Source organism: Lontra canadensis, unplaced genomic scaffold, assembly GCF_010015895.1.
Source record: "Lontra canadensis isolate GAN:19392208 unplaced genomic scaffold, GSC_riverotter_1.0 scaffold26, whole genome shotgun sequence".
Classification (NCBI taxonomy): Eukaryota; Metazoa; Chordata; class Mammalia; order Carnivora; family Mustelidae; genus Lontra; species Lontra canadensis.
In genome coordinates this window covers 18,812,030-18,838,107 of record NW_022631020.1, presented here as the reverse complement: position 1 = coordinate 18,838,107, position 26,078 = coordinate 18,812,030, and the positions used below count along the sequence as shown (strand labels likewise).

General features: G+C 36.3%; 1 protein-coding gene across 11 annotated transcripts in view; it reads right to left on the bottom strand.

Moving 5' to 3' along the window:
- Positions 1-26,078, bottom strand: part of MYCBP2 (MYC binding protein 2) — a 262,254-nt gene that overhangs the window by 214,717 nt on the left and 21,459 nt on the right. For all 11 annotated transcript variants that reach the window (XM_032864195.1, XM_032864196.1, XM_032864197.1 and 8 more), the window contains exons 2-4: positions 19,646-19,721; positions 11,756-11,971; positions 3,557-3,710 (exon numbers count right to left, since the gene is read on the bottom strand). In XM_032864195.1, coding sequence (XP_032720086.1) covers positions 3,557-3,710; positions 11,756-11,971; positions 19,646-19,721 — 446 coding nt within the window. The remainder of the gene's footprint in view (positions 1-3,556; positions 3,711-11,755; positions 11,972-19,645; positions 19,722-26,078) is intronic.

Sequence of the window (26,078 nt, the reverse complement as noted above, 5' to 3'; positions counted from 1 at the left end):
CAGAAAATTACGTATTTGCAAAACAACAGAATACATAAGCACATGCTACAATTTGTTTTAATGTAAACTTACTTTATTGCTAACATAATAACAATTCACATTTGTATTTATAAAGTGAGTATGTAATCCATTTTATACCCTAGAAAAACGTTCTAGTCAATACGACATACACCATCCCCCTTTAACAGACAATGAAATTGAAACAGTGAGATAAAGAGATTTTCACTAAATGATAAAGCCATTTAGTGGTAAAGATGGTAAATGAACACCTGAACGTTCTATGGTCACATGAAGTTTCCACACAAATCCCCTGAACAACTCTGCCCAAAACTGAATCAAAGACTTCCAGGTATTTCTTCTGCAGAAGGGAAGGGGAATTTGAAAATCTGTATAGAATGAGCACTCAAGACAGAAAGAAAAAGAAAGAAACAGTCAGAAAAAGACTGCAAAATTGAGGAAGATGAAGAAAGGGAGAGGGAAAAAGAGCAAGAGAAAGAATTCGTGTACTGCAACTCTCTGAAAACTAAAAGGCCACGTGTGGTTTATCATTGACTCACAGAGCTAGCCTTCCTCTGTCTCCCTCATCTCCTGTCTCTCTCATCCCAGTTACGCCTGTCACTTTTGCTTCCTAAAGCCTTCACTTGGTCCATCTCAAGACCATCCTCCCAATCCATCCTCCCAACCACCTCAGAATCAGAATACTACAGTGTTCCTTAATTAGCTCCTACCTTCACTTTGCCCCTTTATAGCCAAAGAGAAGTTTTAAACCAAACATCTAGTTTTTTATTTAAAATCTGTTCACTCCTTTGTTAGTTGGTTCCTGCTCCTCTCCCTTCTTTCCATTCTCCTTCCCTTTCTTCACTTGCCTGTATACCCTTCAGTCTTTCCTTCCCTTCGACCCCAACTATCCTTCTTTCCCCTTATCCTTTCCTCTCTACTATCTCCGTTTGTCCATCCTTCCTTCCATCATTATCCTTCTGCCCCTTCATCTTTTAATTACTCAGAAAATATTTATTGAATTCTTTCTGTACATGAGAAACTGTTCTTGGTTGTGGTAATACCTTGGCAAACAAGACAAAGAATGCCTGTCATCAAAAAAGTTAGATTCAAGTGGAAAAGAACAGTATAAGTGTTATAAAATAAAGAACTTTTTTTAAGCATAAGGAGACAGTGAGTGACTTCCCATTTCTCCTAGAACAAAAGCCACCGGGCTCCTTTAACATGGCCTATGAAGCTCCATATGGTCTAGTCCCTGCCTCCCTCCTCACCTATGGCAAAGCCCTCCTTCCCTTCACTCTCCACATTCTAGCCAGACAATCTTTGTTCAGTCATTCTCCTTCCTATCTCAGAGACTTACTGCACGCTCTCCTTTCTGCCTAGAAACAGTTAACTTCTTCCTACTTGTCTTTCAAGTCTCCAATGTCACAACTTCAAGAAAGCCTGTTATAGACTCCCAGAACTACCTCTATATCCCCCATCCTATTTATCCACATCTGCAATCACACGTGTTCAACTGCCTGATGCTAAGTCCCATAATAACAGCAACAATGTCTGTACTGATCACCCCTGAATTATATGCTCTTTGCATAGAACACAGAAGATACTTTTACATTTACATGAATACTTAAGAACATACATTCCAACCCTAAAATGAACAGAAAAATAGATGTAAGAAGAATGATTTTTTTTACCTAGACAATTTCTAAATCAAAATCTATTTCCTAGGAGAAGAAGCCTGGTGTGTAATAATCAATCAAGCTACCCTGACAGTAAGAGTGATTCATATATACCTATATTTTCATGAACAACATGAAAAAAAACCAAAGTGTATTCATGTGATTACGCTATGAGATTAAAGGAAAAAACAGAGACAGATTTCAATAAAAATTTAGTTTTAAAAAAGTCAAATTACATCTTTGAGCTAATTAAACAAAATAAGAAATATAAAGTGATGGTAAATCCGTCAATAGAAAAATAAATCAAAGCACTAAAGAGACCAGAAGCAAACACTGAAAGGATAAAAAACCAAAGAAGTACAGCAGTATCTGCAACTATTAATAAGAAAAAACAAAACAAAACAAACAAAACAAAAAACAAAAAACTCTGGCCAAATAAATATATAAAACAAGATGTTTAACAACGGATAAAAGACAATGGTATGCCAGAAGATCTAGGAAATAGAAATGATCAGTATGTAACTCAAAGTAATAAATAGGATATATAGGTTTTAGTGGATTTTTTAAATATTTCAATTATTTGTTAATTGACAAGCCAGAGATCAGCAAAAAATTCTAAAAAAAAAAAAATCAGTTAAATAAATAAAGCTTTAGTAAGATGCTGTGATGCCAAGTAATGCATCACAATAGTAATATGATCACTGGTGTTACCATAACAATAATCAAACAAGGTGCCTGCTTCTCACCATATGACAGCTTTTATTTAGTAGTAGTATTTAATAACACGGGGTGGGGGAGGGTATGTTTTTTTTTTTTAATCTTCAGCTTGTCTCCCTGGCAAGCACTCCCCTCCCCCACTAAACCAAACAAAAAAATTAAACACAAAAACTAATCACCATGTGATTCCCTACACTCCCCTGAAAAAACCACCACCAAAACAAAACCAGTATGACATGTAATCAGGTTCTCACATGTGGGTCTAATAAATACCAAATAACCAAGGAGAAAAGAAAGATCAAACTCTAGTCCCGACCAACAGTGTTTTCCCCAGGTGAGCTGCACGGGCACACCACCCAGAAATGTATTCTTAATGCAAATTCTTGGGCCCCATGCTGAATCTACTGAATCAGAAACTCCACAGATAGGACCCACATGACTCTGATAGGAACTAATGCTTGAGATTTAGAAAAATCTAGACTTTAGCATCAGAGAAAAGCAACAGCCAATTTCAAACTTGTGCCCCCATCTCTATTTCTCTTCCTCAAGAGCTCTCAAATTGCTTACTGGATTATGTGTTGAACCTGTATCAATAACATGAAAGGCATGCATTTATAAAATCCAAATACATTTTACAAAAAGAAAACATATTTACTTATTGGAAGTTGTCACTAATTCAAAAGCATTATCTGTAACAAAAATGGATTTTTGTTTACAATGGATACAAAAGAAATGCCGTCTGTCGGGAAACCAGATGAGCTGTTTTGGGTTGGCGGCATTTGTTTCCTCTCTTCCCACATTTTTAACTACCAGAATAACACACAAAGTTAGAGAAAGTCAATGTTCAATATTTTGGCCTAAGGTTTAATGCGAACAAATTAAGTTAATGGCGATTATAAGGCTTGGGATTATTTCTGGGTTCCAAAGATTTACGTTTTGCTTTTTCCCCATCATCACAGTAATCAAGAAATGTCTGCGCATGAACTGTAAGTATTAAACTATAACTCTAATAGAACAGAGCAAAGTACCTTAAAATTTACACCCCTGCTGTTTTAATACCATAATTTAAAAACAAAAACAAACACTGCATTACAGGCAGTATCTGCTTCATAAGAGAAGCTATTTACATTTAAAGACTTCATTTAATGATCCTGAGCTCTTACCTAGGACCTCAGGTGGCTCTGACTGAAGGCCTTCTGGCTGCTGACCCTGAAGTACGTTAAGCAGGGCCTGGAGACTCCTGAGGCATAGGGATGGATGAGAAAATCGTGTCTCCTTGATCAATTCAAAAACTTCACAAAGTCCAACCTCAATGATCTGTTTAAGATTAAAAAAAATATATATATATATATATGTATACACACACACACACACACACACACACATACACACACATATGTACCTTGTAATAGGTAAGCTAATAACACTTTCCTGGGTGTTGAACCAGTACAGCTTATTTCCACAGCAAATGATTAATGCTTCCATATTTAAAAGGCAAAAACAAAAAGAAATACATTACCCCCACCAAAACCAAACAAACAAAAAACCCCACAACTACCCAGGATGTTTAATTTCAAGATTCAGAAAACCATTTAGTTATATGGAAGGCTAAAAAATAATGGCACTATTTTAAAAGCAGTTACAGTATAAGGAAGCCATATAAAAATTGTAGGCGTGCACTAGATACTAGGTTATATTCACTCAGAAAAAATAAACTCTATTAATTTAAAAGTTCATTTGGCCATACTTAACTACAAATCAGCAATCTTTCATTAAAAGTCATGTCAATTGTTACTAATGACCAGAAAAAAAAGTCATTTAAAAAGGAGTTTTTCATCTTAGCCCTTCGTATAATGGTACAATCACATTATTATTTATTGATGGTGTCCCCTCTTCTTGTAGGGTTTTTCACAAAAAGAATTAAAAACTGCCTACTTAAAAACTCACTACTGGGACACCTGAGTGGCTCTGTGGGTTAAAGCCTCTGCCTTCAGCTCAGGTCACGATCCCAGGGTCCTGGGATCGAGCCCCACATTGGGCTCTCTGCTCAGTGGGGAGCCTGCTTCCTCCTCTCTCTCTCTCTGCCTGCCTCTCTGCCTACTTGTGATCTCTGTCTGTCAAATAAAAAAAAAAAAAAAAAAAAAAAACCCAAGTACAACAACAAAAAAATCTCACTACTATTTTTACTTTAATTATCTTATCACTCCTCATCAGGACCAAGGAAAAATCTGACTCGGTATCCAGCAAAAGACAGAGAAATCTGCAGCTAAAGTCTGAGAGAGAAATGTGATGTATTGGGAGATAACTTCAGTGGACTGACAGAACAACAGACAATGAAATCCCATTCTTCAGTCAGTGGCAATATTTTGAGAAAGAGGTGTATAAGATCTTTTCAGAAGGTGTTAAATTACTTGGAGAAGTAACAGAAAAGTTAAAACAAGACTAATTAGTAGAAATGCATCAAAACATTAATTCTGTTGGACATAACAACAGAATATTCTCCAGGCTGAGATCTGTGCATTAATCACATATTATATAAATATTTCTTAAGCACTTATTTTGGAAAACTCACTACAGGAGATATTAAGATAAACATTACACTAGTCCCTGTCTTCTAAGAATTTATACTCTAACTGGATAAATGAGCCTTGCACATGACTCTGTTATAGCATTTATTATATTATAGTGTAGCTGACTATTTTTGTTTCCTTTTTCCTAACTAAACTGTGGTCTCCTCATAGACAAGGAGCATGTCTGAACTAGATTAATATCTCTCACAGCCAGCCCAGTGCCTGACACATGACAGGCATATAATAAATATTTGTTTAATTGCTCTCTCAGTTGTGTGCTAAAAACCACTGCAACTCAGAAAAAAATTTTCCAGACAATGGTCAAATCAGTTGCAGGCAAGTCAGTTGCAGTTTTGACTATCATTTGCAAGGTTTCTGAAGAATACAGATATGACTGAGAAGTCAAAATAACTAGCAGGACTATCTTTTTAGAGAAGTTATCTAACATCCTAGCAGACTTAGTTATAGCTAAGATTACAGAAGTTGCTTGTATAAAGTTTCAATTGATCAAATGCACTAAGCAGTGAAAATTTCCAGGTGATATAGTTTCTTTTCCTGGAATAGACTAAAAAATAAAAACGCCCTGTTCAAGATTTCTATCTGCTTATGTACTTTACAGGAAATGAATCTGAACTCAAAGATCTCCTAAACACAAAATGTGGGGCTCTGTCCTCAGGCCAATGGGAGACTACTATATCCTTTTGGTCTCCAAGAACGCTTACTCTACTGCTATCAATTGTGACTTTTCAAAATCCAAAGGAGAAGTGTCACAGATACATTCTTAGCTAGGGTTTATTTATACAAAATTCCTACAGTAACAGAGAAAATATTGAACCTTACCAGAAGGAGTAAGGCTACTTACTAATCAAGTTCCTGAGTTGTCTCTCTGGTAAGTTTAGAGTGTAAGAACAAATGTATGACAATAAGGAACTCAGGTATGCTGCTTAGGAATAGAACACTGGCTGTTTTTGGTGAGACATACCCATAAAATGTTAGTCAAATGATCAGGAAAGAGAAATGACCCATCTGTCTAGGCTAACCACTGTAGATTCTCGGTACTCATTTGTACCTTACTTCACAAAAAAATTTTTTTAATAAGGGGGAAACCTACTTTGTTTCCAGAATAATGATATGTTTTCAATATATAACAAAGTAAAAATCAACCTAAAGTTTTCCAACATATCTAGCTTTGAATTATTGAGTTGAGAAACAAAAGATGTTGTGAAGTGTTTCCCCTTGAGGTTTGGCTGAGAGTATTTTACTGTATGTATAAACTTTGAAATTGTACTTTAACAGTGAGCCTTTTTTTTTTTTTGAATTTATTCATTTGAGAAAGAGTAAGAGCTAGAAAGAAAGCACACACATTGGAAGAGGGAGAGAGAGAAGTGGACCCCCTCTGAGCAAGAAGCCTGACGCAAGACTCAATCCCAGGACCCCGGGATCATGAACTGAGCTGAAGGCAGACACTTAAATGACTGAGCCACCAAGTGCCCCTAAGCTTCTATACTTTCAGTGATAAACCATAACTACCCAACACATAGTCTTCCACTTCTCTTCAGAAAAAGGTGTTTTGTAAATTTACTGAATTTTTTCTTTACAGTTGCTTTCAAATAAGTAAATCCCGAAGGCTCTCTACTATACTTGAAGGAACACAAACCCAAATAACTATCCGATACAGCCAGTCCAATGTCACTGTTGGGAAAAATAAGATAAAAATATGCTTGGCCAAAGAAAAATGATACAACGAATCTTTCAAAAAGGTTTTATTTTTGCTCTCCTCAAAATCATAGTATTTCTTAAAGTGATTTTATTAGTTCACTAACAAGTATGAACATAAAAACTGAGTTACATTTAGATGTAATAATAAATTCTTTGCTGTTAGAAATTGTATCTTGTTGTATTAAAAAGTCCTAGAGGAGGGCACCTGAGTGCCTCAGTGGATTAAAGCCTCTGCCTTCGGCTCAGGTCATGATCTCAGGGTCCTGGGATCGAGCCCTGCATTGGGCTCTCTGCTCAGCAGGAAGCCTGCTGCTTCCTCCCTCTCTCTCTGCCTGCCTCTCTGCCTACTTGTGATCTCTGTCTGTCAAATAAATAAATAAAATCTTAAAAAAAAAAAAAAAAAAATAAAGATGTGTTAAAAAAAAAAAAAAGGCCTAGAGGGAGAGGGTGGGGGTGGGTAAAATAGATGAAGGGGGTTAGGAGGTACAAATTTCCAGTTAAAAAATAAATAAGTCGGGCGCCTGGGTGGCTCAGTGGGTTGAGCCGCTGCCTTTGGCTCAGGTCATGATCTCAGGGTCCTGGGATCGAGTCCCGCGTCGGGCTCTCTGCTCAGCGGGGACTCTCTCTCTGCCTGCCTCTCTGCCTACTTGTGATCTCTGTCTGTCAAATAAATAAATAAAATCTTTAAAAATAAATAAATAAATAAATAAATAAGTCCTGGAGATGAAAAGTACAGCATAGAGAATATAGTCAATAATATTGTAATAATGTTGTGTGGTGACAGATGATGACCACACTTAACATGGTGAGCCTTTTGAATCGTGCAGAATTGTTTATATGCTCTATACCTGAAACCAGTATAACATTCTATGTCAACTATAAGTTTAAAATTGCTTTTAAAGTCCTAGAATCCATTCCAATACTTCCAGAATGCATTTGAAAAAACTGAAGAGGAAACAAAAAGTAGACTTCTATATTACCACAGAGGAAAGTAAATTGACTTTCAGAATTTTTTATATAAAGCAAAATATTTGGTAGTGATGACATTTATAAATAATAAAGAAAAAAATCTAGAAGGCAGTGAAAGAAAAGGTGGGGGAAATGCGGCAGCAGAGGAGGAGGAGGGTAAAAGAGGAGGAAGAAGAATTCTGCCTCTCAGAAGATCTGGGTGTGAAATGTCTAAGTTCCTATCCTCTGACATACAGATTTATCAATGACTACTACCATTTTCTTCCTTTCTCTTCATGCCCAAAATAAGTGTTCTTACAACTTTTCAATGCTAACAATTTTTAAGCAATATTCTTGATCTCACTCCCATCCTATCTCTAACAGAATTTCATCTCACCTTCTTCCCCCCACACTGTAATAGCTCCCAAATCTCTATTTTTCGCTGGGGCTTTTCTTTGGAAATTCAGCCCTATCTAGTGTACATGGGACACCTCACTCAATACGGCCAGAACTAAACGTCATCATCATTCCAGCAAAGCGGTGTTTCTCTTCCAGTTCTCCCTTTTGTAGTAAATGGCACTGCCCCAGAAACTTCAGAAATATGTTTAGATTACACCCTCTCTGTCAGCCTTCATAATCAACCAACTACTAATTCTTGTCATACACTTCTTGTAGGCTAAACACAACCACTACCTCATTCCAACCATTAGTCACTCTTAGTGGACAACTGCAGTAGCTGCCTAACTAGTCCCTCTGCTCTCATCTCTCCACCTCCAGTGATCTTTCTTACTAGCACCTACGTAAGTTTACTAAAATACAAGTCTGATTAAACTCTCTTGCTTAAATCTTCAATATTTCCAAATCATAAGACAAAATCTGAAAGTGGCTACAAGACACAGAAGGCCCTATAATCTAGCTGCTGCTCTCTGACTCACCCAACTCAGCTACTCCACTCTGGCCAAGAAGAGACCACTTGTACTTTTACGATGATGCTGTTTCCTCTGCCTGCACATGCATCCGCAGTCAGTACTGCAGTTTTACCCCACCCTGTTGTGCTACATCTATCACGCCCCGAGTAACCCTTAAGTCACTAGACATGCCAGCTATCCTTACCAGACATAACTTTCTTGAGGGTGGGGGCTGTGTCTCATCATTTCGTTTTCAGAGCCTAATATAAAGCTTGCTATAACTCAAAAAAGAATTTAGAAGTAAATAAACTTAAGAAGTAAACAAAGAAGTCTATCTATGTCTCTATCTTTTAACAAAATATGTGGAATGACTAGCATCAAATGAGAGTGAAAGCAAAGTATGAATCTAAAAATAACTGTTAAAAATAATGTAGTTATAAAGCTTGAAACATTTTGGAGGATCTGGAAATCAGACAATGAAAGATGGTGTGAGCTGGGTAAAAACTGTGTTTTGTTTTTTGTTCTTTTTTTAAAGATTTTATTTATTTATTTGAGAAAGAGAGAGCATGAGTGGAGGGAAGAGGCAGAGGCAGAGTGAAGTAGGCTCCCCGCCAAGCAGGGAGCACAATGTGGGACTCAATTCCAGAATCCCAGAATCATGACCAGAGCTGAAGGCAGACGCTTAACCAACTGAGCCACCCAGGAGACCCTAAAATTTGTTTTAGGCAAAAAACTCAATATGAAGTACTTAGGTGGGGGTAAGACAGTTCTTTTTAAAATATCAATGGCTGTTGACCCAATAAAACAAGGCAAAGGAACTGACAAGCAAGGGCCATATAATAAATTCAACTTAGCTTTTAAAATAAAACTGCATCAAAGTGATACTTCAACAACAAATAAAAACTATCTTAATTATGCCAGAGAAAAGGAGTAGGAGAAGAAAAAAACCTCAGTGAAAAAAAGGAAAGCGATGGCCACACATGCAGGAGGAGCAAGAGAGGAACAACTTCGAAGAAGAGGAACTGATGGAAAAGAGTAGCATCTGGAGCAGAAATGGTCAAAAGGAAAAGAAAAATGCCAACATTTCTCACCTGCCCTCAAATTCCCATCACCTCAAGCCCTAAAGGCCTCATTTCTTCTTCTATGTCTGTCCTTCATGTCACGCAAATGGCTGCCAAACTCACCACCTGGGAGTTTCAGTCCCCACCCACGCCGAAACCCCACAGCATTCTGAATGCCTCTGCATAAAGACATCTCAGCACTTCTCCTCTCGCTTGTCACATGATCTCACAGATTGTCCAGAAGTTTGATTTCCTTGGACGTAAAGTATTTATTAATAGATTGAAGAGTTCCTTGAAAAGAAACTCAAATTCATTTGCACCTACTCAACTTCTTGTTTGGACTTTGTTTGCACCTAAGCTGATATTTCTAACTACTTATTTATAACTATGACATTTATTAACTCACTGAATCCTCACTACAATCCTGCGAGGTAGATGTTATCTCCATTTCACAGTTGACAAAACTGAAGCACAGATAAATCAAGTAACTTTGCCAGCACCACTGAGCACTACCATTTTTAATGGTGAGTGTTTGAGCCTGAAGTTTGACTCCACTGCCCAAGTTCTTAGTCACTGTACTCTATTTCCTGATGTATCAGTACCTGATGGAAAACTCTCTACCTAGAGGAACTTACATGGAAAAGATGAGCTTGCTTGTTTTAAGTAGAAGAAGGAGGTAGTGAAGAAGGTACACTTAAGGACTCTGGAGAGAAAGGGACTAAAGGAAGAAGAGTCCCAAGAGGATATTTGAAGATGATTGACTAAAAGTCAGAGGAAGTTCACAAAACCTTTCTTACTCTATGAAACAGGAAACAAGTCATCCGCTGAGCATAAAATGAGAAGAACCCGACAGTAATGATTAAGGACAGTGGTACACTTAGAAATAGCCACCACGAGATGTGGAAAAAAAAAAAAATCAGATGAGGAACATACTTTTTATCTTGGCTGCTATTTTCAAATACCAAAATATCTACACAATAGCTCCTCTGGGTGTGTATAAAAAACTTTTCAAGTGCCTGGGTGGCTCAGTGGGTTGAAGCCTCTGTCTTTGGCTCAGGTCAGGGTTCTGGGATCGAGTCCCGCATTCGGCTCTCTGCTCAGCAAGGAGCCTGTTCCCCACCCCCTCGCCTGCCTCTTTGTCTACTTGTGATCTGTCTCTCTGTCAAATAAATAAATGAAATCTTTAAAAAAAAAAAAAAAAGTTTTCAAGGCATGGCTTTAAGGTATCAGTTTAGTAAAAAGGCAACAGACCCGAATCATTTATGATAAAGGAAATCATTTTAAAATGTCTATATTTAGAAAAAAGCAATATGCATAAATCATTTATGATAAAGGTACCTTTTTAAAAAATGTCTGTATATCTTTTGTTAGAAGTACAAACTATACACACAATATAGACAAAATATTATATATAAAATAACACTACAGTCTTAAAATATATTAATACTTAAATAGAAGGGAGTACCTTAAGAATAGCCTATTCTTCTACCATACATGTTTTTATAACACCAATTAGCTTGCAAGTCTCTGGTCAATAAGGAATGATATCAGAACAATGTAGAAATCTTACTGCTTCATATGAAATTTTCTTCCTAGGCCAAGGGAGCCAAAGTAGCAAGAGTACGATTATATCCTTGGGCAGAAAAGGCAAAAGCTCTCAGCCCAGCAGCTGCACAGCCAGGAGCCCTTCTAGTTCTAGTTCAAGAAAAATAAAAATGAATACCTGTACCCCAGATTCCCTCTCCAGAAGGGAGCACCCCCAGCTTTCTATGGCCCTTGGCTTGTGGTAGTTTGCAGTTCTGCTTATGCCTACTTTAACAGCAGCCAACAGGCTCAGAGATCCACTTCTATCTGCAATGGCTCAAGGTTTACAAGCCACCAATTCCACTTTACTGCTTTTGTACATTTTTCAAAGCCCCTGATCTTTCTTCCTGGGCTGTCCAAGTACTCACCACTGAGTTACCAATTACTGACTTTGTGAGCACTCCAGCTATAAAACTGCAGTTTTCCTAGTCTGCCCCAAACCTGTTTTTCCCCATAAGCCCTGTTAATTTTTAGTGCACAATTTTATAAAAAGGTATTTTAGCAATGCAAATATTTGTACTATAGCTGGAATACTTGTAGGTTATCCATCCAAGTGGAACTTAGTGTCTTACCTTTGGAAGCTTGATAGGGGGCTCTTTGGATTCCTCCTCTTCATCACTATCTGATTCTCCACTCTGCACAGAGTTCTTGGATGCAGCTGCCAACGATGTTTCCTTCTTCTGCCATTCCAGAACACAATGGCGTACGTTGCAATAAATATTGAAAGCAGAAGGATTGCTATGTAGTTTGATATCTGGTATGATTACTGTATTCTCCAAGTTTTCAGACTGAAATATAAGACAGAATACTTCAATTTCATATTTGTTTCCATAATCACCAATTCTCATTTTATTTTATTTATTTTTAAAGATTTTATTTATTTATGTGACAGAGAGATCACAAGCAGGCAGAGAGGCAGGCAGAGAGAGAGGGGGAAGAAGCAGGCTCCCCGCTGAGCAGAGAGCCCGATGCAGGGCTCGATCCCAGGACTCCGAGATCATGACCTGAGCCGAAGGCAGCGGCTTAACCCACTGAGCCACCCAGGCGCCCCTACCAATTCTCATTTTAAATAAAAAATTAAAGATTAGACATGCTAGATGACTTGCAGAAGTCAAACATGTGACACAGCAAAGATAATCTAACAATTTACATACGTACCCTTTCTTCTACACTTTGTTACTTTCTAAGTAACAGCAATAACCAAACTGGCAAGGTATGGAGAGTGGCAGAGAATCTAACAGGAGTGCCCTTTTAGCCCATGATAGGAAAAGAGCCAACAAAGCTTAACTGTTGTAGTATCACAGGATATTAATTTATTGCTTTTCTAGGGGACATGAGATGTATCACAGAGTCTCAGTGACCTACTACAAATGTTAAATTACATTTTGATTTCTTTAAAAGTAGATTTAGGGGCTTAAACAGAAATCAAAACCAAAAAACAAAACAAAATAGAATTTTTAATTTTGGTCAACTTTTTATGGTACTGTTAGGAAATTAGATTTCTGCAGATTATGGACATATGCTTTCCTGAAGCTATCTCCCAGCTATCAGTCTTAATAAATACTAAAAATCACATGCTTGGTAATTTAATTGTTAAAACTAAAGAGTCCATTTCTGTTTTGGCCCAGCATTTTATTCATCAGACCAAAATCAGACTTTTGAGATCAACATTTACATTAGAACTATACAGAACTGGTTTAAGATAGTCTATTAATGCAAGTTACAAAAATTAGAGTATGTCCAGGAAGTACACCTCAAGTACCAAACACACTGGTCTCAAAATTCTAACCTTCTTCCATGAATAACTGAGGAAAAAGTGGACTAATTCTTGTTAGAAAAAATATATACCAGAATTAATTGACAAATAGCATGTAAGTATGCCTTTCAGAGATATTAAAAACAAGCAATTATTAGCAATCCAAATCCAAAAACATATGAAAGAGGTAATACATCACGATCTACCAAAAAAACTGGCTGGTAACAACACTAGAAAAGGAATCAGCGTAATTCCCCATACCAACAAAAATAGAAAAAACATATGATACTATAAATAAACATGGAAAAAGCATTTGACACAAATGAAACACCTATTCATGATAAAAAGTACAAGTTAACTAGGAATAAAAGACAATTTCCAAAACGGAGTAAAAGGCATCTGTGAAATACCCATAGCTACACATAGTAAAAGACCGAACACCTGCAACCTAAGATGCAAACAAGGCAAAGACACCTATTCTCAACAATGTGATTCCACATAAGCCAAGAAAAAGGAATACAAGATATAGTGAGAAAGAAGTACTTACTAGACAAATTTATTTGTAGAAGACATGTAGAGAATCTTAAAGTGTCTGCAAAAAAGTCACTAGAAATAATGTGTGGATTTAACAACGTCATGGGATACCAGATCATATTAAAAAAAAAGTTAATGTATTTATATACTAAGAATGAACTGGAAAATATAATTTAAAAAATAATAGCATTTAAGTTACAAACTAGGAGAAACTATTTGCATATTTCACAAAAGACTAGCATGCAGAATATATGAAGAATTTTCAAAACTCAACAGTAAAAAACAAATAAATAGCAATTCAATTTAGAAAATGGGCAAAAGACATGAATAGGCATGTCACTGAAGAAGATACACAGAAGGCAAATAATAAGTTCATTATAGTGAGCCATTAGGAAAATGCGAATTAAAACAAAATGAGACATAATACAAACCTACCAGACTGGCTAGAAAAAAAAATAATGACAACACCAAATGCTGGTGAAGATGTGGAGAAACTGGGTCTCTTATACATTGTTAATGGTAATATAAAATGGTCCAGCCACTCTGGAAAAAAGTATAGCAGTTCCTTACAAAATTAAATATGCACCTTACAGTACAACCCAGCAACTGCTCTGTTGGACATTTTTACCAAAGAAATAAAAACACAAGTTCATTCAAAAACCAGCACATGAATATTCATAAAAGTTTTATTCAAAATAAGCAAGAAACAACTCAGATGTACTTTAATGGGTGAACGGTTAAACAAACCACGATACAGCTTACTGCATGGAATACTTACTACATGGAATGCTTACTCAGCAATAAAAAGGTAGAAACTAATGATATATGCAACAACTGAGATAAATTTCAAGAGAATTAAGCTGCGTGGCAAAGGCCAGTCCCCATGATTACATTTATATAACCTTCTTGAAATGAAAAAAATTAAGGAAATGGGGAATAGATTGGTGATTGCCAGAGTCAAGGGAGAGGGTGAGTGTGGGGGAATGTCTATGGCTATATAACGTAGCAAAAAGGATCCCTGTGATGGAACTCTTGTACACACTGACTGCGGTAATTGTCCACAGATCCACATATGTGAAAAAATTGCATAGAACTAAATACATGACCACATACAAACACAAATGAGTACGTGTAAAACTGGTGAAATCTGAATAAGTTCAGTAGGTTGGATCAATATGGATTTCCTGGTTGTGATATTTACCACAGTGATGCAATACTTTAGCAATTGGGAAAAACAAGTGAATGGTATATAGAATCTCTGTATTATTTCTTATAACTGCATTACTATGATCATCTCAAAAATTTTTTAAAAATTAATAGCATTTATAACATCAAAACCACAAAATTAATATTTAATAAAATTATGTGCAAGCTCTGTACACTGAACACCAAAATAACATTGCTGAAAGAAATTAAGGAAAACCTAAAGAGAATAGAGATAAACCACGTTCATTGATTAAAAGATTTAATATTATTAAAATGACAACTCTCCCTCAAATCTACAAGTTCAATGAAGTCCCAATAAAAATTCTAGAGACTTTTGAGAATAGAATTGAGAGGCTGATACTAAAATTTATAAAGAAACATAAAGGACCTAAAGTAACTAAAGCAATGTTTTTTAAAATTTCTTTCAAGATTTTATTTATTTGAGAGAGAGCAAATGAGAGAGAGAGAGTGAGAGAAGGGGGAGGGTCAGAGGGAGAAGCAGACTCCCTGTTGAGTAGTGAACCTGATGTGGGACTAGATCCTGGTACTCCAGGATTATTACCTGAGCCAAAGGGAGTCACTTAACCAACTGAGCCACCCAGGCGCCCTAAAGCAATTTTTTTTAAAAAGACCAAAGTTGGAAGACATATGACCTGAATTCAAAACTACTGTAAAGAAAACAGTGTGGTATTGGTGTGAAGACAGATACATAGATCAATTAAACAAAAATTAATTCCAGAAATAGGTTCAAAAGAGTATGGTCAACTTATTTTTTATGAAGGTGTTACGACAATTCAATAGAAAAAGAGAAGTCTTTGTAAAAATGATGCCAATTAACTGAATACCAATACGAAAAAAAATGAACATGAACGCTTATTTTATACCACACGGAAAAATTAACTATAAACATATCATGGGCCTAAATATAGCAGCTTAAACTATAAAATTTCTAGAAGAAAATATAGAAAAAAAAATCTATGTGACCTTGGGGGAGACAAAGATTTCTTAGAACACAAATTACATGAATCATATATATAAGAAAATAATCAATTACATTTGTGAAACTTAAAAAACTTTTGTTCTTCTAAAGCACTATATAAAAACATAAAAAACCATCCCACAGAACAGGAAGAATTATTTGTAATACAGATATCTGACAAAGGACTTCTATCTAGAGTACATAAAGAACTCTTGACAATTTAGTAAGACGGCAATTATAAAAAGGGGAGGCAAGACAGGAAAGATATTTCACAATAAGAAGATATGAATAGTCAAAGGCACATGAAAAGATGTTCACATCATAAGTTATTAGAAAAAAGCAAGCTAAAACCACAGTGAAATAAATACCCCTATGTATTTATAATGACTAAAATTTTAAACGCTAACAATACCACCATTTGCAAAGATATAACGCAACTGGATCTCTCATACACTACTGGTGTAACAGTAAAATGCAAAAATTACTCTGGAAAATAGTATGAATGGTTTTTTGACAGGTTAAACATTCATCTACCATGCCATCCATGAGAAAACGGTGAACAATGCAGGTACGACTGCTTATTCCTTGTTATTTCCCCAAGGGAACCAGGGCTGACTGTGGGCCAATCCTTAGGAATGTGGTCTTTAGACTTTTCTTTATGTTAGTTACTGATGGTTTTGTAAAACTCACCCAGAGCAATGGACCAGGCCTACTGGCTTGTTCCACTGCTTTGTACAAACATCAAGATTGATAATGTGCACCTGAGTCTTGCGTACCATGGTTGACTGCAAAGCAGGACATGTCTACATGTGACCAACCCCCCCGTGAAAGTCTCATATTCTAAGACTCAAGTGGGCTTTCCTGAACAGAAACATTCCATACATATCCTTGTAGTTCACTGTCAGAGACAAAGTGTATCCTGTGTGCTCAGACAAGGAGGAACTTTAGAAAGCCTATGCCTTAACTCCCTAGACACCACTAATACTATTGATTTCTCTTTCCTGCTGCCTATTCTGTACCTTTGGCTGTAATAAATCTAAGCCATCAGTGTAAGTTGCTTTTGAGACTTATCAATTTTTTGGCAAATCATGGAAGGAAATAGCACCTACTCGTTCCACTTTTAGGCATTTATCCTTCCAAAAAACAAAAACATCTATCCACGAAGACTAATACACAAATATTCATAGTAGCTTCATTTGTGATAGCCAAAAACTGGAAATATCAACAGGTAAATGGATTAACAAATTGAGATATATCCGCTAACTGGATACTCATCAGCAAAAAAAAAACCAAACCAGAATGAACTGTTAATATACACAACTACATGGATACAACTCAAAATCATTATGCTGAGGGAAAAGAAGCCAGATACAAAAGAGTACACACTGCATGATCACATTTATATGAAATTCTAGAAAATAAAAAACTGATTTACAATGACAGAAAGTACATCTGTGGTTGCCTAGAGCCATAGCTGTAGGAAGAGACAGAATGCAGCAAAGGATGAGGAAATGCTAGGGAATGATGGAAATTTTCTAAACCTTGATAATATCTTTCAAAATTCTGCTTTAAATATCCTAACCTAAGACCCAGGCATGTTTGGTAACAGGATGCTGAAGAAGTTTCCTGTGTAATGGATTTGACTTCTTCTATAAGAAAGTAAAGTCATTTGTTAGAGGGTAGGACTTACCAACTTTGAAGAGAGTGAAAAGGTTTGAAACAGTCATAGAACTATTTTATCAGAAAAAATAAGAAGACAGTCTAGCTATGCAAGGTCCATTTGAGACTGGTAATCATGTATGTGTACTGGTATCTTAACTCCCTTTAGCAGCACACAATACTCACCTGCAGGGAAAGAGAAAACAGCTGGATTCGTACAGGATTAAATTTTGTCAGATGAGTGCAACAAACAGGAGAAAAGAAGATGTGGTAAGCAGAATACTGGCCTCCAAAGATACCCTCCCCTAGTCCCTGCAACCTGGGAATGTGTCATCTTACATGACAAAAGGTACTCTGCAGATGTGAATAAATTACAGATTTTGAGATGAAGAGTTTATTCTGGATTATCTGGGTGTGCCCAATGTAATCACAAGGGTCCTTACGGATGAGAGAGGGTGGTGGGACAGTCAAAGAAGGAGTGGTAACAGTGAAAACATGTCAGGGTAATTCAACATGAGAGGAGTCAACCAACCATTGCTGGTGAAGGTGTAAAGGAGCACAAGCCAAGGCATGCAGGCAGCCTCTAGAAGCTGGAAAGCAAGGAAATGAATTCTCCCTTAGAGTCTCCAGAAGGAACGCAGATTTACTAACACCTTGATTTTAGCCCAGATCCATTTTGGCCTTCAGACTTCTAAAACTGTAGATTATTTGTATTGTTTTAAGCCATCAGTTTGTGCAATTTGTTACAGCAGCCATAGGGAACTAATAGAGATTAAGTACTTTTTTTTTTTTTAAGACTGTGCTATCTTAAGTGGAATAAGAAAGAAACTGAATGAAGGAGATGGCTAATGGATGAGGGGAAATAGAAGAGCCAATGACAGCAATAAACAAGGAAATAAAGTGGTATAGTTAAATTGTATCTTATTTCATTTGCTGAAAAGAAATGTTCATTCTTAAAATATATTGGGGGGGAAGCTCACTGGAATTTTTTAAATAACCTTTTTTAAAAAGGTGAATGAAAAATAGTCCAGAAACAGTAATAGAGAGCAGGAAGACTAATGACACTCTTATTATTTTATATGCCCATCATAAGCAGAAAACATTTCTTACTCATCTTTCTCTTCCAAATATCCAGCATAAGGCCTTCACAAGGTCAGTATGCAATTAATGTTTTAGGAATAAATCAGTAACTTTTTTTTATCACTCTTATCACAAGGCGCTCCTAAAAAGCAGATAAAAAACCCGAGGACAAAAGAAGAAAGATGAAACATAACTCAGCCTAACCAATCAAAGTACCCTATCTCCAAGGCCAAAGCGAATGACAAAGTTCAATCAAAAATCATACTCAAGACTTTCTGCTAGAACTGATGAAGCTGGAGCCCCCAGGAGCCTTCATCCTCAGCCAGAGGTAATAAGACCACACATAGAAGAAAGCAGAAGCAAGAGATGAAGATACAGATTTGCCAGCACTACTGATGGATCCAGCTGTGTCTTAAGATAGAGCCATGAAATAAATTTCATCCCCTATACTTTTATTTTTTGGCTTACTACTTTAAAGTACATTTCTCTCAGTTACAAAATGGCAAGAACACTAACTAAAAAGGGCAGGAAACAATTGTCTTTAGAACTTAAATATGATATACAGGCTAAGCTAAGCTATTGTTTCTTTAACTAAAAGTAGAGCTGTTCAGAAATCATAGTTATGACTTCCCTCTTTCTCCTGTCTATGCTTCTTATTAGTACTGTTCAAAAAAAAAAAGACTCTTTGGTAGAAAGTGAAAATATCTAAGATTTAATAGAGAAGACTTCCGCTTTAGATGGAAAAAGAAAGATCCTTGCTCTCTATGGTCTCATCTAATTAAAATATTCCATATTGCATTTTCTTTTGCACAGCCACCCATCACCAAAAAAAGCTCAGAACAATATAGATATATCAAGATTCTCCCTAACTCATGACATATGCATAGGCCAAATCCAAGTCCCAATGTCCAAGCCAATTTTACTCAGTTTCTAGAACATGTAGTTAGGAATGGAGAAAAAAGAAGAGAAATGGATATGTTCCCCCCAAAAACTGATCAAAGATAACATGAATAAACAGTAAATAATTTTCATCACCCAGATATTAACTTCCAGGCCACTGGCGATGAAATGCCCCCAAAATGAAACTAAATAGCATAACTATGTAACAAGGGGCTTTTTAAAAATTAAAATTAAAAAAAAAAATAGACATGAAATGGTTTGCTAGTTATACCTTTTTAATCTTGGCATTTTTATTCCAATTACTGTATGAAAAAGTCCTTACTCCCTATAAATTGTCAGCAGTTTTACCTTGCTTCTTGTCTTCACTTTTGATTTGCTCTTCTGTTTTCTTTTCAACTTCTTCTTATTTAAAATTTTCTTATTCCTAAAAGTGGAAAAAAAGAATTATGAAAGTTCATTATTAGAATATACAAAGCTATGAAAAACGTACTTCCAAAGTAGATATCTGAATGTTTCTTCTGCAAACTTTCTATGACACAATATACTCTCCATGCACACATAAGATACTAACACACAATATAGCTATTGAGATAATAACATAGCACTGGAATGCTAAGAAATATACATTAAATGATCAAAAAATTGAATTTTGCAAATATTTTTATAAAATTAAAAAAGGCAACTGGCATCAGATAAAAGTTTTTAAAATGTTATTCAGTAGTGGGGAGGCCAATAAATATTAGGTATATTCCTTTCCCAGAAAAATCTACTCTTTGTAATTGCAAGGGCTACAGTATTAAAAGGGACAGGAAGCAATTTTTACTAAATTGCTATAGAAAAGACTCCAACTCATACTCTTCTTATATCCTGTAGCCAGTTTTTTCATAAGCTCACAGGCCTAAGACCAAATTATTCTTTAAGCAGAAGGATGCCCCCAAATGACTTCGAGAAAGAGATAGAAAAAAATGTGGCAAAAAAATAAGAATTATAGTGGAAGAAAGAAGAATCAGGGAATATAGTCATGTTATTTAAGTATGTCTCTAACACTGAGGTACACACTGTTAGGTACTAAAAAATATAACATGAAAAAGACAGTTCTTGCCCTCAAGGAGCTCAAAGACTTGAATGAAAAACATAATTTAATGATCAGCAAAAGGATGCTACTGAAGAGGAGGAGGAAAAGGAAGGGGAGGGGAAGAAAAGAAAAGAGGAAGAGGAGGAGGGGAAGGAAGAGACACTAGATGCTAGAGTCCTTAACACTTGGTAACTAATTTAGTGGAAGTTGTGACCAAAACAAAAGTTGCATGCCTAGGCCACCTGGAGGTAGGGATGTCATTCACAAAAATAGGGAAGTCAAGGGGAAGAATTTAGTTTCCAAAAGGAAAACACTGGTTCTATTTTTTTTTTTTCAAGATTTTATATATTTATTTGAGAGTGTGTGTGTGTGTGTGAGAGAGAGAGAACATGAGCTGGGGGAAAGGCAGATAGAGAGGGAGAAGCAGACTCCCCGCTGAGCAGGAAGCCCAATGTGGGGCGGATCCCAGGACCCTGAGATCATGACCTGAGCCAAAGGCAGATGCTTAACTGATGGAGCCACCCAGGTGCCCCCATTTTTAATTTTTTTAGAAGGGTAAAGGACAAAGGGAGACAGAGCATCTTAAGCAGGTTCCATGCCCAGCACGGAGCCCAATGCAGGGCTCCAACTCACAACCCTGAGATCATGACCTGAGCGGAAACTAAGAGTCGGCTGCTTAACCAACTGACCTACCCAGGTGCCCCCAGTTCATTTTTAAAGATGTTTGGGTTCAAGATACTAAAATGTCAGCAAAACAGACATGAAAAAGCATATGAAAATTTATCTTTGACAGTTCCCTCAGCTTTACTCCCTAAACCAAAATAATCACAAATTCTTGTCAATTACGTCTTATAAATAGTTCTTGAATCTGTCTACATCTCTACGGCTGCAATTCTAATAACCTGTTACCACCACTTCTTGGTTGGTCTACTGCAAAAGCTTTTTAATTCATTTCTGTACAACCATGTTTGCCCTACTTTAATTCATTCGTCACCCAGGAACCCAAATCAACTTTTAAAAACACAAATCTGAAGGGGTGCCTGGGTGGCTCAGTTGGTTGAGCATCTGACTCTTGATTTTGGCTCAGGTCATGTTCTTGCAGTTGTGAGATACAGCCCCATGTGGGGTTATGAGCTGAGCCTCAGGTCTGCTTGGGATTCTCTCTGCCCCTCCCCCAGCTCACATGTCCTCATCAGCATGTGTGCTCTCTCAAATAAATAAATAAAAATTCTTAAAAAAAAAAAATAGAAACACAAATCTGGGAGATAACTACCCCACCCAAAACCCTACTAGTATCTTCTCAATTCTCTTGGCTTAGAGTCCAAAAGCACTGGCATGGCTTTAAAGATCTCCTACCAAGATCTGATCTCTGCCAGCCTCCCTGCCTCATTCTGCATCCCTCTCCAACTTGTTCATCATACTCCAGCCACAAAGACATCCTTCTAGTTATGTGGACCTGCTAAACTACTTAGGGGCTTTCACAAAGGCTCTCCCTCTTCCTAGTATTCTCTCCCACATCTTTTGCTAACCACCATTCATCTCTGAGGCCCCAATATAAGTGTCATTTACTCTGTAATGTCCCAGATTGGGTTAATTTCCCTAATATTCACTCTCACATCACTGTATACTTGTTTCACTGTGTTATCTACAACTGTAATTATGTATGGGATTATGTGTTCAATGCATTACTCCTTCACCAAGCTGTAAGTGCCAAGAGTACAGACGCCATGTATTTCTTGTGCTGTGCTCTAGCTTCTTGGTCTAAAAAGTACTTAGAACAAAGTACTCAATACTATTTTGAGAGAAAGAAAAAGTTGGAGGAAGGAGACAGGAAAGAGAGAAAAGAATGAAGTTCAGAGCTTTAAGCATTACACAGAGGACCAAGGTTAGATTTGTAGATACACAGAAACATTTAAAGGATATGTAAGCCAGACATATCCATTTAGGAGCTATCCATGAAATGATTTTATGCAGATTTTGGTGCAACGGAGGTAATGGAAAACCATGTACATGGATAAGATTTCCCCCAGAGAGCATGCTACGAAAGTAAAGAGAAAGACTGATCAATAGTGTCATGTGGGACACATGAACAGACACACTAGCTTATACAGTCTATCCAACTATGAGCATTGCTAGAGCATGAAAAATGTCTATTTCAACTCTGTTCTTTCAAGACCTGCATCACTGCCTGACATATCATGGTTGTTCAAGAATTATCAAAAATGAACAAAAAGTTAATAAAAATTAATGGATATTTCTCATTATGGTTTAGAAAAACAACTTCTCTTTTATATTAAATGAAATCAGTTATTTGAGCAACAGGAACATGTAACTGCTAAAAGATTAGCCCCTTTTGTACAACTTAGAAAAACATCAAGGTTCATTCAAAACTAATCTTTAGAGAAGTAGAATATATAAACCCAAATAAAATGACTTTCCTGAAGCCTACTCATCACAGACTAAAAATCTTCACAAATATACATCAATATTTGTTTTTGTTTAATGAACATCTTTGAAGTTCAAATGATTTTAATATATATTCCTACAATACTTCTTCCTATGCATTTAACTAGTTTGGCATTTAATTAGTTATAACAATTTTAATGAACCTAAGCCCACCAATTCCTGACTATAAAGAAACAGCTTCTCCCAAATCCCCAGAAATTGATTTTACTGTGTTTTGTTGTTATCGTTGTTCTTGTTGTTAATTTGGCTTGTTTTGTAAGAAGTAGATGGCTGTCAAAAGAAAGCCAGTAATAAGTTAAAAGTTATTATGAAGAAAATCTATAGTCAACATTAGAAAATAAAAATGCAATTTGTCAGTAAGCTAACATCCCCTTATATAACTAATGGAAAAGCTTAGTTGAAAACTAAGTTTAAATAAAGTTTTTATGATATCAGAGGATGGACAGATAAAAGAAAAACTCTAGAAACCAGTCTTACACAGTAACAATTCACCCTGGAATTTATGATGATTTAGGACTTGAAACCCTAAATCAAATAGGAACTTAAAATGAAAAAATGTCTGGAATTGATCTCATAGGATTTTTAGTCATTTCACAAAAAGAACCTCATACCTATGAGATTTGAAAGAATTATGAGTGCTAATAAGAGGCAAAGGCTATTAACATTCTTTAAATATTTATTTTAAAAATATTTACTTTAAAAATTCCAAGAAGAAATTTTAATAGCTACCATGGTTTAAGGAAAAACAATTTTTTTCCTGCAATGTAAGAACAAATGAATATTTGCACGTTGTTCCATGATATAGATCATTAGTTTCTCTATCAGCTTATTGCTGAGTCTGTTTTCTAAAAGAAAAAACAAAAGTTAGTCAAAATTTAATTTAAAAACGTCTCTCATCCTGAATCTGTTTCTTCATTTGTAAAATAACAAGATGAAGGAGATTATTTCTGAGATTCCTTTTAACTCTAAAATACTGGAGTTTTAATAAGTCCAAATTCAAAGAACTTCTAGAATAAGAAGATTTCAATCTTTTGTTTAATTTCCCTTAGTAATGAGAAATGAAAAATTCCTAAGTCTATGGTCTAAGGCAAGAATAGGCAAATTTTTTTTCTGTAAAGGGCAGACTGTAAATACCTTCCACTTTGTAGGCTATAGGATCTCTGTTGCAACTACTCAACCATTACAGCAAGAGAGCAGACATAGACAAACTATTTATGAACACTGAAGTTTGAATTTCATAGTTTTTATATGCCACAAAACACTTTTTTTTTTTTTTTAACCTTTAAAAGCATCAAAACCATTCTTAGCTCACAGGCAATACAAAACAGGCTCTAAGCCTAGCTGGTCTTTGTGCCACAGTTAGTCGACCTCTGGTCTAGAGTGTACTTTGATAAACAGGCTCAATGAGAAAGAAAAAAAAGTAACTACTAGTATGGAACACAGATAAAAACTGTTCAAAATATCACTATGCTTATACAAATAAGCATTCTTTTTTTAAAATTTAGTTTAATTTTTTTTGTGTGTGTTCCAAAATTCATTGTTTATTTACCACATCCAGTGCTCCATGCAATATGTGCCCTCCTTAATACTCACCACCAGGATCACCCAAGCAGCCCCCTCCAAAACCCTCAGTTTTTTTCTCAGAGTCCAGTCTCTCGTGGTCTGTCTTCTCCAATTTCCCTCAACTCACTTCTCCTCCTCATCTCCCAATGTCCTCCATGTTATTCCTTATGCTCCACAAGTAAGTGAAACCATATGATAATTGATTCTCTGCCTGACTCATTTCACTAAGTATAATTTCCTCCAGTCCCGTACATGTTGATAATCTCCTCCAGTCCCTACATGTTGATACAAAAGTTGGGTATTCATCCTACTCAAGAAACTACAGAACACTCATGAAAGAAATTGAAGAAGACACAAAAAGACGGAAGAGCATTCCATGCTCATGGATTGGAAGAATAAACATTGTTAAGATGTCTATACTGCCTAGAGCAATCTATACTTTCAATACCATCCCAATCAAAATTCCACTGGTATTTAAGAGCTGGAACAAACAATTCTAAAATTTGTATGGAACCAGAAGAGACCCCAAATTGCTAAGGAAATGCTGAAAAAGAAAACTGGGGGCATCACATTGCCTGATTTCAAAGCTTTACTACAAGGCTGTGATCATCAAGACAGCATGGTACTGGTAAAAAAACAGACACATAGACCAGTGGAACAGAGCAGAGAGCCCAGATATGGACCTATGGTCAAATAATCTTCGACAAAGCAGGAAAAAATATACAATGGAACAAATAAGCATTCTTAAAATTATGTCTTTCTTTTTGCAAAGATAAACTCTGGACTTCCACTTCCTTAAAGTAAGATACTAGAGAGAAGCAAACCATTGCTCTTTCTTCAAAAACTTGACGAGCCTAAGAACGCTGTGGAAGTAATTAAGAACTAGATAAACCAAAACTCCAGAGATGAAAGAGCATTTCCATGGTGAGCTCAGACCACTGGCATTTTCCTCCATGGGGGTATTTGCAAAGTTTGGATACACATGAGGTCAAATTGAGCCTAGTTTAAACAAAGGAACTCTACTAAAGAAAACCAGAAACTAGTGGAGCTTTAGCTGGAGTGAGACTGGAAATCTAGAAAAGCCTCAAATACATGGGCAGTTTCCCTAGTGTTATAAAGCTCAGCAATGGGATGCTAGAGGATAGGGAGGCTGTACCAACAGAGTCAATTTCCCAGTCTCCCAATGTGTAGAAGACAGAATCCCAGTCAGAGGAGGAGTCTCCTTAATCCATGAAAGGATGGAAATTGTCAACATCTCATCCTACTTGTCTAACAGAGCAAAAAGCAAAACTCTCTGAAAGAAAATAACTGGTAGGCACATAATAAATATATTAAGAGATATACAAGAAGCAAAATAATCAGGCAGACTCAAGATAACTGTCATTGAATTTAGGAGACAAGGATTTAAAATAGATGCAAAGATAGAAAAATAGGATGAAATGCAATTTTCAAAAGAATCTAATTTTTAAAAAGCCAAGTAGCTTTTCTAAGAAATAAATAACTGAAATCAAGAACTTGTCAGGTGATTTTAAGAGCAGACTAGACCAGAGGAAAATAGGATTCATGGACTTGCAGATAGGCAAAAGGAAAATATCCAAACTCAAACACAAAGAAAAAAATGAGATGAATAAAACAGAGTATGAAACAAGTAGGACACAGTTAAATGGTCTCATATTC